Genomic DNA, 12193 nt, shown 5'->3' with positions numbered 1-12193 from the left:
CTTGTAAAAATGGCCTAAGGAGCTCAACTCCAGGGTGAAGGGAACATAATTTAGGACACTAAGTAACCACTGTACCGGGCCTGCGCGGGGAGGTCATGTGCCTCGGGCTCTCCTGCGAGGTCCACTGGGGGCTATTGGGATGGGCAGCAAATGCCCTTTGAGAGGCAGCTTGACTGGCCTGAGCAGAAGACCAAACTCTAAATTGTAGATTTCAGCCCAATAAGTGCGTTGATGCTAATAGTCTGTTCACAGAAAGGGAAAGACCTAATTTCATAATTATTGGGGCAAGAAGAAAGAATCAGAAGATTCTAAGATTGAATCATATGAAATTGCCATGTTAGTCAATCAAAAACGATCAAAAATAGGTCTTTGCAAATGATTCAACCCTCATAGCATACTAGAAATCTGGTCATCCAGGTAATGTATCCATAGAATACAAATTATCACACAGTCTAGCGTACCATGAGAGAAAGGGACCATAGACTTTCCTCTTTCTCTTCTGTTCTGAGTTACTGATTTAACATCTGTCCACCCACCTCCCATCACAGCCAAGGTCTCATTTCAGCGGCCCAGCTAAGGAGCAAACACGACCCATACCTGTGGACGCACCAGATGGGTAACTGGGCCCATGGCAAGGGAAGGGGAGAGGGCGCGATGTCCTGGAGCGGGGCCAGGCTGCAGCTGCCAGAGGGGCGGGCAGGCAGAGGACCGGCAGATGGAGGCTGGCCTCTGGGGGCACAGCAGCCTCTGAGGTCCAGGCTGGTGGGGGGCGGGGGAGTGCTCCGAAAGCAGGAACTGCATTGAGGTTGAGGTTGAGAAAAAAGGCAGTACACTGGACTTGGAGGGTACTACCAATAGACCTTATTTCTCTCTACTTACCTCTTATAAACTCTAGATAGTGCAGATTGTTATGAAGTGATTTTTTATGAGAAAGTGACATTACCAGAATCATAAAAGTTGTGTGTGGCAACGATGCCACTGATACTCAATGTAGGAAACATTTTCCCGTTGAGCAGTAATGGACCTCCTTTGTCCTCCTGACTTGGCCATGCAAAGGTCAAGGCTGGTCCTGGGGGTGCCTTTGGAGATGGGCTTTGATGGCTGGGAGGGATTTGGATGAACCAGATGGCAGGACATAGCAAGACTAAAGACACAAGATTGGCATTTCCAGACCGCGGTGAGCAGAGTAGGGGAAGAAAGCCCGGATCTGCTCTTTGGATGGCACGGAAGGGCTTGGCCCGCAGCCTTGGCTCTGCCCCCCTCTCACGTGTCATCTCTCGCGTCATCTCCTCCTGGGCCATTGGTTCCCAGCGTGCCACACTCTCTCCTGCCTCCTGCTGGCACATGTGGTTTCTGCTCCGCTTCCGCCACCCTCCCTCCTGTGACCCCACACAACCCCTCTGCCAGCTCACCTCCTACATCTTCCTGACATCCCCCTAAGACATGTCTTCTCTGGAAAGTCTTCCCGAGGGCCCAGGCCCTGCACTCACCCCATCACGGGGCCCATCACGTACTTGGAAACCGCTTCGTCAGTCTCCACCTGACTGTGAGCTTCTCGCCTGAGCTGAGAGAAGGTCAGCGTGGAAGTGGCAGAGAGGGCCAGTTTCGTTTCATTTTAGCTTAATCCATCTTGACCCTTTGTGATGATCACAATTCTCATAGTGATATTTGGCCAGAAGAAAAAGTGGAGAAAACATAATATGGTCAACAGAGGTGGTTTGGTGTAATAGGAAAAGAACTGTGCTTATAAAAAATGTATGTGGGTTCTTGATCTCACTGCCCTGGTGTGTGTGTGTGTGTGTGTGTACACCCACAGGTGCACACGCAGGGGTGGACAAGGGCCCTCATTTACCCACTCACTGCCCTCATTGGTAAAACAGAAGGCTGGGCTATCAGTGTTTTTAAACCTGGGGACCCAGTAAGTGGGCCTGGGCCCCCTCCCTGCTAACCTGAAGAGCACCCTTCCTTCACATACGAATTGAGATTACCTGTAAAATGTTATCCTAGGGCTTCCAAACCTGAACAAAAAAGGCTCCAAGTCTCGGGCTAGAGCTCTCAAGACCTTTCCAGCCCCGACTGCTGGGGTTCTGCTTCTGCAAGAGGAGGCCGCCGCTGTCAGGTCTCGGGAGGAACAGGCACCACAGAACCCAGAGCGCTGATGGGGGTGAAGTAGCCTGAGGCTCAGGGGCCCGGATGGTCTGTGACTCTAAGTACCTTTCTTCTTTGCCTCCCTCCCAGGTACTCACTCCCTGAGACGTCAATGCCTGGGCGTCTCAGATCTTGGCCGTGGGACCCCTGAGTTTATTCCAGTAGGGTGTGTGGACTCTTATCCCATCACCACATACAACAGTGTCTCTCGGGTGAAGGAGCCTCAGGCACCATGGATGGCGGAGCACCTCACGCCCGATCGCTGGGAGAAAGATGCTCAGCTGCTGCGGGTTGGCAGCAGGAGTTCAAGGTGGAACCGAAGCGATGCGGGCAGAGCCACTACAATCACCCAGGTGGTGAGTGCAGCAGACTGCGTCCCCCCCCCCGCCCCCCCCCCGTGTCCCCAGCCCGGCTGGCCGAGAGGTGCCTGGGCTGGCAGTGCCTGTGAGCTTTTGCCAAGTTGCCCTCTCTGTGGCTTCTGGCAAGGCCTGGACAGTTTGGTCGATGGGACTCAGTGCCTGCCATATGTCCTATGCATCTTCCAAATTGTCTGTTGTCCCCAGGAGCCCATTGTTCTTTGCTCCCCGTGTCCCTATCCCAGCGTCATTCAGGCTTGCGACCTGTATCTTCTCCTTTCCCCTATAAACGTGGCCATTCTGTGTCTCATATCCTGGTGGCTCAGCTTAGCGAGTTGCTCACTTAGCATCCTGACTTACAATATCAACTTTTCCAGGGGACATTTCTGGCTGCTGCGTCTCTCTCCCTCCTCCACTGCACCATAAAGTTAATCAATTTAATCATCCCCATTGCAGGATCATCCCTCCAGGCAGGAGTTGTCACGCTCCTCTGGCACACAGTAGGTACCCAGCAAATATCTGTCTATAGATGGGACTTTGTCACAGGACCCTCCTGGAGACAGTGATGTGTGGTAGGCCTGTGGGGTGCTGTGTCCTGGGGTAGAGGATGCTGCCAGCCACGCACCCAATCACATCTCCGGGGTGGCCTACTCCACACCCCTGTGTAAACCCCTTTCTGGCCTGTGTGTGTGTTCTAAGGTTTCACACTTACCAGAGGATGACTGGCCGCGAGTTGCTGGAAGCACCAGGGGATTTCTGCAGTATGATGGGCAGGGTTTCACTGTCTTCAGCAACGACACGCTCTCCTGGACAGCTGCGGATAATGCAGCTGACGTCACCAGGAGGGTGTGGGAGGCCGAGCAGCATGAGTTACAATACCAGAAGCATTGGCTGGAAGAAGAGGGTACTGCCTGGCTAAAGAGCTGCCTGGGGTATGGGAAAGACACCCTCCGAAGGACAGGTAAAAGGAGGGAGAACACCTTGTTTCTGCACCCCCGGAACCTCGGTTTTATATGTAACTTCCTCTAATCTAGGCTGTATGCCCCCTAGGCTGAAATCCATCTTGTTAGGTGGACTGCCGTGACCTACAGCTCCCCGGGAAAACTTTCCCTCGTTACTTTTTACCGGTGTTTTGAAGAGACTCAGTGATTCCACTTGAGAGAGTGGGACACCTCCAGGGACACCTCCTTTCGGGGGCATCGAGGGAGGTGGACTCTCCTGTCTCCCGTCCGTGACGGCTGGGAAATACATGGGGCAGTGGGGCGGTTCTGACAAGTTGTTTAGTGACTGAGGGCCCCCATACTCCCATTGTGAGTGAAACTCTGGACTGACGAGCCACACAGAAGGCCTTTGCCTCGCTAAAGAATTTCTGATAAGATTTCTTTCAGTGAAAGGCTTCTCTTACACATTAATGGTGGGTTTTAATTGGCCAGCTTTTAGTTAGCACAGAACTTTTCCCTTACAATCGTAGTCAAAGTGAGCTACGCCTGTATCGCCCCAGAGGAAACTCCTGGACACAGCGTGCCTTCTCCCACGGCGGCGGTCTTCAGGGGCAGGCCCCCGGGGGCATCTGGGCCCCGTTGTGAACATGGACTCTCTTTCCAAGAGCCTTGGAGGCAGAGAACAAGAGTTTGAGCTTCCACCCTCCCACTCACTAGCTGGAAAAGCATCTTGATTTTAATGGTTGCCGTGAACAGAAACCCACTCAAACTGGCCCAAGCGCAGCGGAGGAGCTGTTTGACAGGCAGAAATCAGGGTGGTGTGGGGGCCCGAGGAATTGGAACCGAGATTTGAATGGTTTTCTCCGAGGGGAGGACGTGGCAGCCAACACAAAGCTCATGTCTGCGTAGCTTCACCATTCTAGAGAATGGGCTTCTCTCTCCCAGCTCTAGTTGCGTTTTTGCAACTAGATTCGAGGGCTCACACTCTTTGGAAAAACAGGGAGGAAGCCTGTGCACCTGGGGTGTGCGGGAAGAATTCGGAAGTCTAACTTCAGTATGTCTGCTCCCCACCCTTCAAGCCTCCTCTCTCTCTAATGGGGTGTCCTAATGGGGTTTCAACCCTTTGGTCAACCCTGACCCCCTGGACAAGGACCTGTGACTGTTTCTTACACACAGCCACAAAGCAGAGTTTCTCTGGGTGACGTCTTATTTCCTTTTTACTACTGGAAAGCCTTTTTCCCCTGCTAAACTGCATGCCACAGGAAACAGAAAAGGAAGGTGCTGTCAAGGTGAACGCTCCTTCCTGTGTCCTGGTGGCAGGCCACAAGGGGTGGGGAAGTGAGTCTGAGAGGAGAGGGAGGCGGCCCCTCCCAGGATAGTGTTGGGCTCCTGGGGCTCCTGTCTGGATGTGACCCAGAGTCAGCAGGGAGCACTGAGGACAGCACCACATGGCACATGAGCAGGGTAGTCAAGGGGAAGCAAGGCCGAAATGTATAATTCTCTGTCGCCACTGCTGGAGTCCCTCCGTGATACGAATCTCTGTAGCCCCTTTGAGGGGGAGCCATGACATGATCTGTTCTGTGTGTGTGATGACAATCACCGCCTTAGTCTGTTTGTGCTGCTGTAATCAAATGCCCTCAGGCTGGGTAACTCACAAACAACAGAAACGCATTTCCCACGGTTCTGGAGGCTGGAAATCCAGGTCAGGGTGCCAGCATGCTCAGGGGAGGGCTCTGCTCCAAGTTGCCGTCTGCTGACTTCTTGCTGTGTGCCCAAGTGGCGGAAGGGGACTGGGGACTTCCCTGGAGTCTCTCTCATAAGGGCACTAATCCCAGTTTTGAGGGTTCTACCCTCATGACCTAAGCACCTCTCAAAGGCCCCACCTCCTAATACTATCATCTTTGGAGGTTAGGATTTCAACATGTGAAATTGGAGGGAGTGGGGAGGAGCACAAACATCCGGACTCCAGCTGTCACCAGAGTACCTGCTTGAGTACACAAGGCGATTCAGAGCCAAAGGCAATTCAGAGCCGAAGCCGAACTGAGATGGCTGTGATGTCTCTGCCCTAGACTTGAGAAAAAGGAGTGCCGAGTTCTAATCTCCAAAGTGGTGCTGAATTACTCATCACAGACAGTCACATACAAATTCTGTAGCTCCATTACATGGCTCAACTGCATGTTCATTGTTCTGGAGCACACTGCCCTAGCAGGAAGTGCACAATAAGTCAGTTTGTTGTCCGTGAACCTGGGTTCCGGGTCATCCTTGGTTTTAGATGTTTCCTGCAGTGAAGAAAATTAATTGGGAACCCAGACGCCAATTTCTAACATTGTGTGTTCAGTACATAAGCTGTTTCTATTTAACTTTATCTTTTTCTTCCTAGAGCACCCACTGGTCAGAGTGAATCGCAAAGAAACTTTTCCAGGGATTACAACTGTTTTCTGCACAACTCATGGCTTTTACCGCCACCCCCGCCAGAAATTTCCATGATCTGGATGAAAAATGGGGAAGAAATGATCCAAGAAATGGGTTATGGAGAGGTTCTCCCCAGCGGGGATGGGACCTATGAGACATGGGCATCTGTGGAGCCGGATCCTCAGAGCGGCGACCTTTCCTCCTGTCACGAGGAGCACTGTGACGTCCAAACGGTCCTGCAGGTCCCTCAGGGTAAGGACAGGGCGTGGCTGCCCTGGAAGGGAGACCATGCAGGGGGGTGAGCAGCAAGCGTGGGTCACGGCTGGCTTTAGGACGGGTCTTTGAAATCAGAGGTTCTCTCTCTGTTTGGTCTCAGGGATTCTTTATGTTCTTAAAAATTACTGAGGATCCCAAAGAGCTTTTATTTATGTAGGTTATCTCTATGGTTACTTACTGTATTAAAAATAAATGATTTTTAAATTTAAACTCAAGAAAACACAGCACATATTGCGTTATCTATCAGACAATGGCGTCATCACCTGTGACGTAGCTTCTAGAAAACCCCTTGCACATGTGAGTGGTTAAAAAAAGGACAGTCATGACTCAGACTCACAGACTCTCTGCAAGGGTCTTGAAGACCCCGGGACATCCAGATCGCACTCTGGAATGTACTGTTCCCCTGGGTGACCTAAAGATTCTTGCCCTGCGTGGAGCTGGGACATGAAAAGTGAGAGCAAGAAAAGTGGTGGTGGGCTTCCCTGAAAGTTAATATAGAAGGGGGGAGAGACTTGTGGATTTCTCCTCATATGCTTGTTTTCAGAGTCGGAAACTATCTCTCTGGTGATAAATGCTGTCTCTGGGTCCCTTGTCCTCACCGTTGCCCTGGCTGCATTGGCCCCCTGGACCGGAGAAGACGGCCCCGAGAAGGTAAGAAGAAGAAGGTGAAAGGCCTACGGCAGGGGTCCTGCACTTGTCGCTTTGCTCTCCACTTAAAAATGAGTTGGGCCTCACACTGGGGTCCCAGCAGGACCTGCGACACCTCTCCGACCGAGTAGGGAGCACACGTCGTGGGTAATGTTTGCAAAGGGCGTGGTCTGTGTCACAGGCAGTGTTGACATCAGCAGAGCAGTACGACTTCCATCCAGGCGAGCTGTCCTCCTAGACGTGGGCCAGAGAAGATAGTGTGGTCTTGATTTGTCTTTTTCTAACTCTATCTGCATTATTTGTTACTATCAACATATTTGTCCTTTGTTTCAAGATGTCAGTAAGCTTTCCCATCTTGACAAACATTTTCTGACGCAATCATATGAAAGTTCTCTTCCTTCTCAATTCATCTCTCAACACATGAAATGTTGCAGAGTAGATAGGTACCTTTGGAAAATGGGACTCAGGGTAAGGAAAGGGGAAAGAGAAATGGGAGGGACATGGGCTCTTGGTACCTTGGGGAAACAATTTGCTTATTCCACGTATACATGTATTAAATACCTGCTGTGTTCCCAGCAGTGTACCGGAAGCTGGGACATGGCAATTCGAAAGACAGACATTATCCCTGCTGTCTTGTGAGGTCATCTCCTCCCATCCCTGGTTTCAACACATGCTCTAGTTGATCACTGCACAACACTGATGAGACCTGGACTATGGATTTGAACCCAGTGTGGGCCAGGAGTTTGGCATTGCTTCGTAACCACAGACTTCAACCCCAATTCAAGTGAGAGGGAATCAAGTTCATTATTAGAGCAAAATAAAAAGAACCCCTTTACTAGGAATCAACTCAGAGTTAGCAGATCATTCTAATATTTTCCATATGAAGCATAGCACCAATCCCAATCCAACAGATGAGGGCTGCTGAAGCAACAACAACATTTTTTTTACAATGACATACCTGTCTCAAGAATGGTACACACTGTGAGTTTCTGCTTTTTATCTTGTGGAGTTTGTGAATTTGAGTTAAAATTTGTGAGTACTAAAAGAATCTTGGCAAAGCAAGCTATAAATGTCCATGCCAGCATCTCAGATTTTGCTGAACATTGCATAATTTTGCGGGCTATAAGAAAAAATGCACATATCTGACTAAAAAGTCTTTCTTTCTGAGGAAAGTGGGGTCATCTGCCTTCCTGCACCAGGTCGAAGACTGGGGCTAGCTCTTGTCCAGGTGTCTTTCCTCTGGGAACCACGGTCTCTCCTCTGTCCCCTACGGACTCAAGTCCACCACTGCCCAAAGCTCTTGACCACACCCTCGGCATACACAGGTGTTACGGGGCTGAGCATTCTTGGCAGAAGGATAGGAGTCCCAAAGTGTTCCTTGTTCTTTGGCTCCCAAAAGACTGTCAGCTTTCAGGCTCTTTTGATGGACTCTTTTATCACGTTTGGCTCTAAGTATAGCTTATCTCATGACACAACACTACCCTACATCCCATCTGTCAACTATGATTTACAAGGAAATCAGAGAATCTCAGAGCTGGAAGGAACCTTCCACTTGAGGGCCGGAAATGTCTTCTCCAGTCCCTTTGACTTAAGCGTCCAGCCCCCACTTGAATGCCACCAATGAAGGGCACCTCGCTGCATCATGAAGTGGCCTTTTTCTTCCTCCATGAGAATGTATTACGCGAGAGCTGTGAATTGTGGGTGCCACGACTGAGGCCTTACCAGCAGTGTTGGGCCAACCTGTGAGAGCAGCCAGCAAGCTTCTGCAATGGCCTGTGTGTAGCCACATTGTTTTACATGTCTTCTGGCCTGAGAGAAAGCCTAATTGTCCTGTTCTTATGGCCTCTCTGCATGGTAGCTTGGGATCTTGGAAATATGCCTGGTCGGATCTATGGAAGTGATCTCATCCTTTCTGTCGTTTGTGGGAGAGTAAGAACAATCATCATCAGCCCTGACTGGTGTGACTCGGTGGTTTGAGCGTCATCCCACAAACCAAAAGGTTGCCGGTTTGATTCCCGGTCAGGGCACATGCTGGGTTGTGGGCTAGGTCCCTGGTTGGGGGCGTGCAAGAGGCAACTGAATGATGTTTCTCTTTCTCCCTTCCCTTCTCTCTAAAAATACATAAATACAATCTGTTTAAAAAGAACAATAATTTTCAGACATATTATCACCTTCAATGAAATTACAAAGACCTATACCCATGTGCAATCTTTTAATATAAAAATGATAGTATGTTCACAGAATAGGGTTTGATTCTAATTCCTGTCCTTCCTCTACTGGTTTTTGTAGATGGGCCTGATTCACTTTACAGATGCTCATTCTCTATGCTTATTCCCCATCCACTGAGAGTAAACACAAGCTCCACTGTAAGAATTAACACCCCCTTGACTCACCTTCCGCACCCCTAAAACCTTCACTGTCGCTCACCTCTGTTTGCCTGTCATCTTCGATGCTCAGTGAGAAGGTCACAGTCTACCAGAGGGGGATGGCGATGTTCTTCAGTGAGTTAAACAGGAGGTCACACCCCAGGACCCTGGACTTCCCTGGACATGAGATCCCTGGAAACACGCAGACCTCAGGGAGCCCACAGTGTGCTCCCCGGAACTCCCCAAGGCTTTCACTGCGGCCTCTTGCCCAACAAGTATTCTTCTTGCTTCCCCCCAGTTGGCTTGGCTGAGTGAACAGAGCAGCAAATATGGCCGCTCACGGGAGTCAGTGGAGATAAGCACCGGATATGCCATCATGTGTGTCTTTATTGTACATCTCATTTGACTACAACACACAGCTCTGCCCCTTTATTCTATTTCTGGCTCGTGAGCCAACTGCAGACATGAGCAGGGCCACAGCTAAGCCTTATGGGACACTCGTTCCAAATGAGAGAATTGCTCCCTTCCTCTGGGTGGACACTGACCCAGGCTGGGTGGCATGGCCTGGTCAGCAAACCTTGGGATGTATTTCCACCCCGTTTGCCCCTGTGGTGCACAGGGCACAGCATTACATGGCCGCTCTGGTTGCACCATTAGGGAATCGATGGGAATTGGCTGTAGACTAAAATGAATGAATTGATTTGGAATGGACGGGTGTCAGTGGAAAAAAACAGGTCCGTTTATTTAAAACAGTAGAACTAGAAGCCGTGTTTGTATATCCAAACAGCTAAAATTATCTGAAAGGTTTTACATAATCCTATCGTGGAGTTTATTTATGGTGATCTATTTTTAATTTTTTGTCATATTACTCAGTCTCTTTGCACCATGCCTTGTATGTAGTAGGAATCCAGTAAATACTTCTTGAATGAACCAGTACAGTATTTTAATTAGCTAGTCCTCATGTACTGGTGCAAAAGAACAGTGTCATCTTACAACTGAAATCATAGACGGGAAATATCTCACTCAGGATCACAGGACATTCCAGAGACCCGGACGAATGCCCCAAGGCCTAGTCTGAATGCTTCAGTGGTTTCTACAGCATTAACATTATTAACACTTTGTCTTGTCAGTTGCCTTATCTGTAAAATGAGGAGTACCAAACATTCCGAGCACACTCCTCCCCCCCACACACATATTAGGGATAAAGATGGAATGCAGAGGTTCTTACACAAGGCACCATTTTTCCTAAAGGCTCTGCGAGGAGAGGTGCTAAGAAATGAGCTCTTAGTCATCGTGGGGCCCCAAATAGCTGACACCTAATTAGATATCTTTTTATTTTTAAGGCCTGCAGGGCGGTTATATAATCTGCATCTTCCTTTTTCTCGTTCATGAATGTTCTTGAAATACCAATTTCATCGTTCTTATCAACGGTTCTTATCCGGTTCTTATCCACGCCCGAGGGAGCCCGACACACCGCTCCTGCTGAGGACTGATCACATGCGCGTCTCTTCTCCCCTTTCTTCCCCGCATTCAGCGTTGGCTGGGCCCACCAGGCAGGGCCTTCTGCACTTGTCCCTTGGCAGGGGTTTGGTGTGAGGGAGCGCTTGGGACCAGAAGGTTCTGAGCTGAGCTGGCTGGAGCGGAGGGACTGGGTGGAAGGCCGGGCTGGCCTGCAGCCCTGGCAAGCGGAGGCCGGGTCTGAGGCAAGTGCGGCGGCGGCAGCCAGACCTCTGAAGAAGCAAGCCGGGGCCAGAAAGTGGGGACGATCAAGAGGAAAAACAGCTTCTGAGGAAACAGCTTCTCGAGTGGAAAATAAATTCAGGGAACAGGAGGCTACAGACCAAAATGGGAAGCCACCAGAATGGAAAAGGAAGCGAAACCAAGACAGAAATGCGACAGTCAACCTCAAGCTAAAGCACTCCTTGCTTCCTTTTTTTCCCTCTTCGAGGCATATCACTGTGGATCTAAGGGCATCTGTTACCTGGACTGAATAAAAGCCCCGTGTTTTTCTGGGTAACGTGACAATAGCATAAATGGAGAATTCTGGGAACACTTCGAGAAGACGCAAACAATTCTGGGGATACTTGGAGGGCTGGGAACAATCAAAAGTAAAATATGTGGAGTCTCATCAGCTGCTGAATACACCCCTTGACGTGCTTTAAAGATCTCGTAAAGCCTGTCCTCTCTTACTCACAAAACGGTTACAAATACAGGTCCGTGCATTACACACAGCAGGAAGCTGCAAACCAGATGTAACCCCTGAGGCTGAGTGTTTGGGCTGCCCTCCACCCTACTTTGAAATGACTGGAATTAGTCATTGATCCCTGAGGATCAAGGAGGGTTGAAGACACAAAGGCAAGCTGCTCTAACCCATTTCAGGCCCTTGCAACCAAAAGGAAGGTTGGATTTCAAAGATTTGTAAATTTGATCACTTGAAATCAGCCTACATGATGACGCATTTATAGGCCCAATGATGAAATTTTTAAGGATTGTCCCCTGCCCCAAGGAGTTAGTTTCTCTGTGTGTCACTGTAGACACTATATTTTCATTAATGCCACAGATTTTGTGTTAATAAATAAATGAATAAATCTACGAATAATCTGCCACGGTTATTGACATTAGTCTCATGCAGCCTTTGTCAGCTCGTCAGCACTTCACAGAATGCACGTTTCACGAGGCCCAAGACTCCAGTGCCTGGCGCACAGGAGCCACACAATCAATACATTTGCTTATTGGCAGAATGAATTTCAGTTAGTACCTACTGTGAGCCAGTCTATGTAGGCAACAGAGCCCCATGGAGATTGAAAATCTGTTTTGAAATTACCAAGAGCAGAAGTGGCCCAGATAGATGTAGGTTTATAAGCAAATCAAGCTCCCATCACAGAAAATGATTTTAAGAAACATAATCTAGACTGTATTTCCATAAAATAGACCCTGGGTTCTGTGTTAATAGAAGAATTACAAGTCTGAGCGTGACTTGTGGTGGTGATGCTGAGAAACCCAGGTTGGACGGAACTTCCGCGTGAGGCGGGAGGGCCTGCATATA

The 12193-nt window shown here is 49.4% G+C and overlaps 1 protein-coding gene across 1 annotated transcript; it reads left to right on the top strand.

Annotated features, from left to right (window-relative positions):
• Positions 1 to 2214: 2214 nt before the first annotated feature.
• On the top strand, positions 2215 to 8834 carry LOC114512130 (major histocompatibility complex class I-related gene protein). Its single transcript, XM_036015335.1, is given in 8 exon segments — positions 2215 to 2433; positions 2436 to 2508; positions 3204 to 3238; positions 3241 to 3465; positions 5826 to 5911; positions 5914 to 6109; positions 6678 to 6743; positions 6746 to 8834. Coding segments are annotated over 8 exon segments (897 nt in total). The 5' UTR covers positions 2215 to 2384; the 3' UTR covers positions 6913 to 8834.
• Positions 8835 to 12193: the final 3359 nt, after the last annotated feature.

The sequence above is a fragment of the Phyllostomus discolor genome, chromosome 14, assembly GCF_004126475.2.
Source record: "Phyllostomus discolor isolate MPI-MPIP mPhyDis1 chromosome 14, mPhyDis1.pri.v3, whole genome shotgun sequence".
NCBI classification, from domain to species: domain Eukaryota; kingdom Metazoa; phylum Chordata; class Mammalia; order Chiroptera; family Phyllostomidae; genus Phyllostomus; species Phyllostomus discolor.
This window is presented reverse-complemented; position numbering and strand designations above follow the sequence as displayed.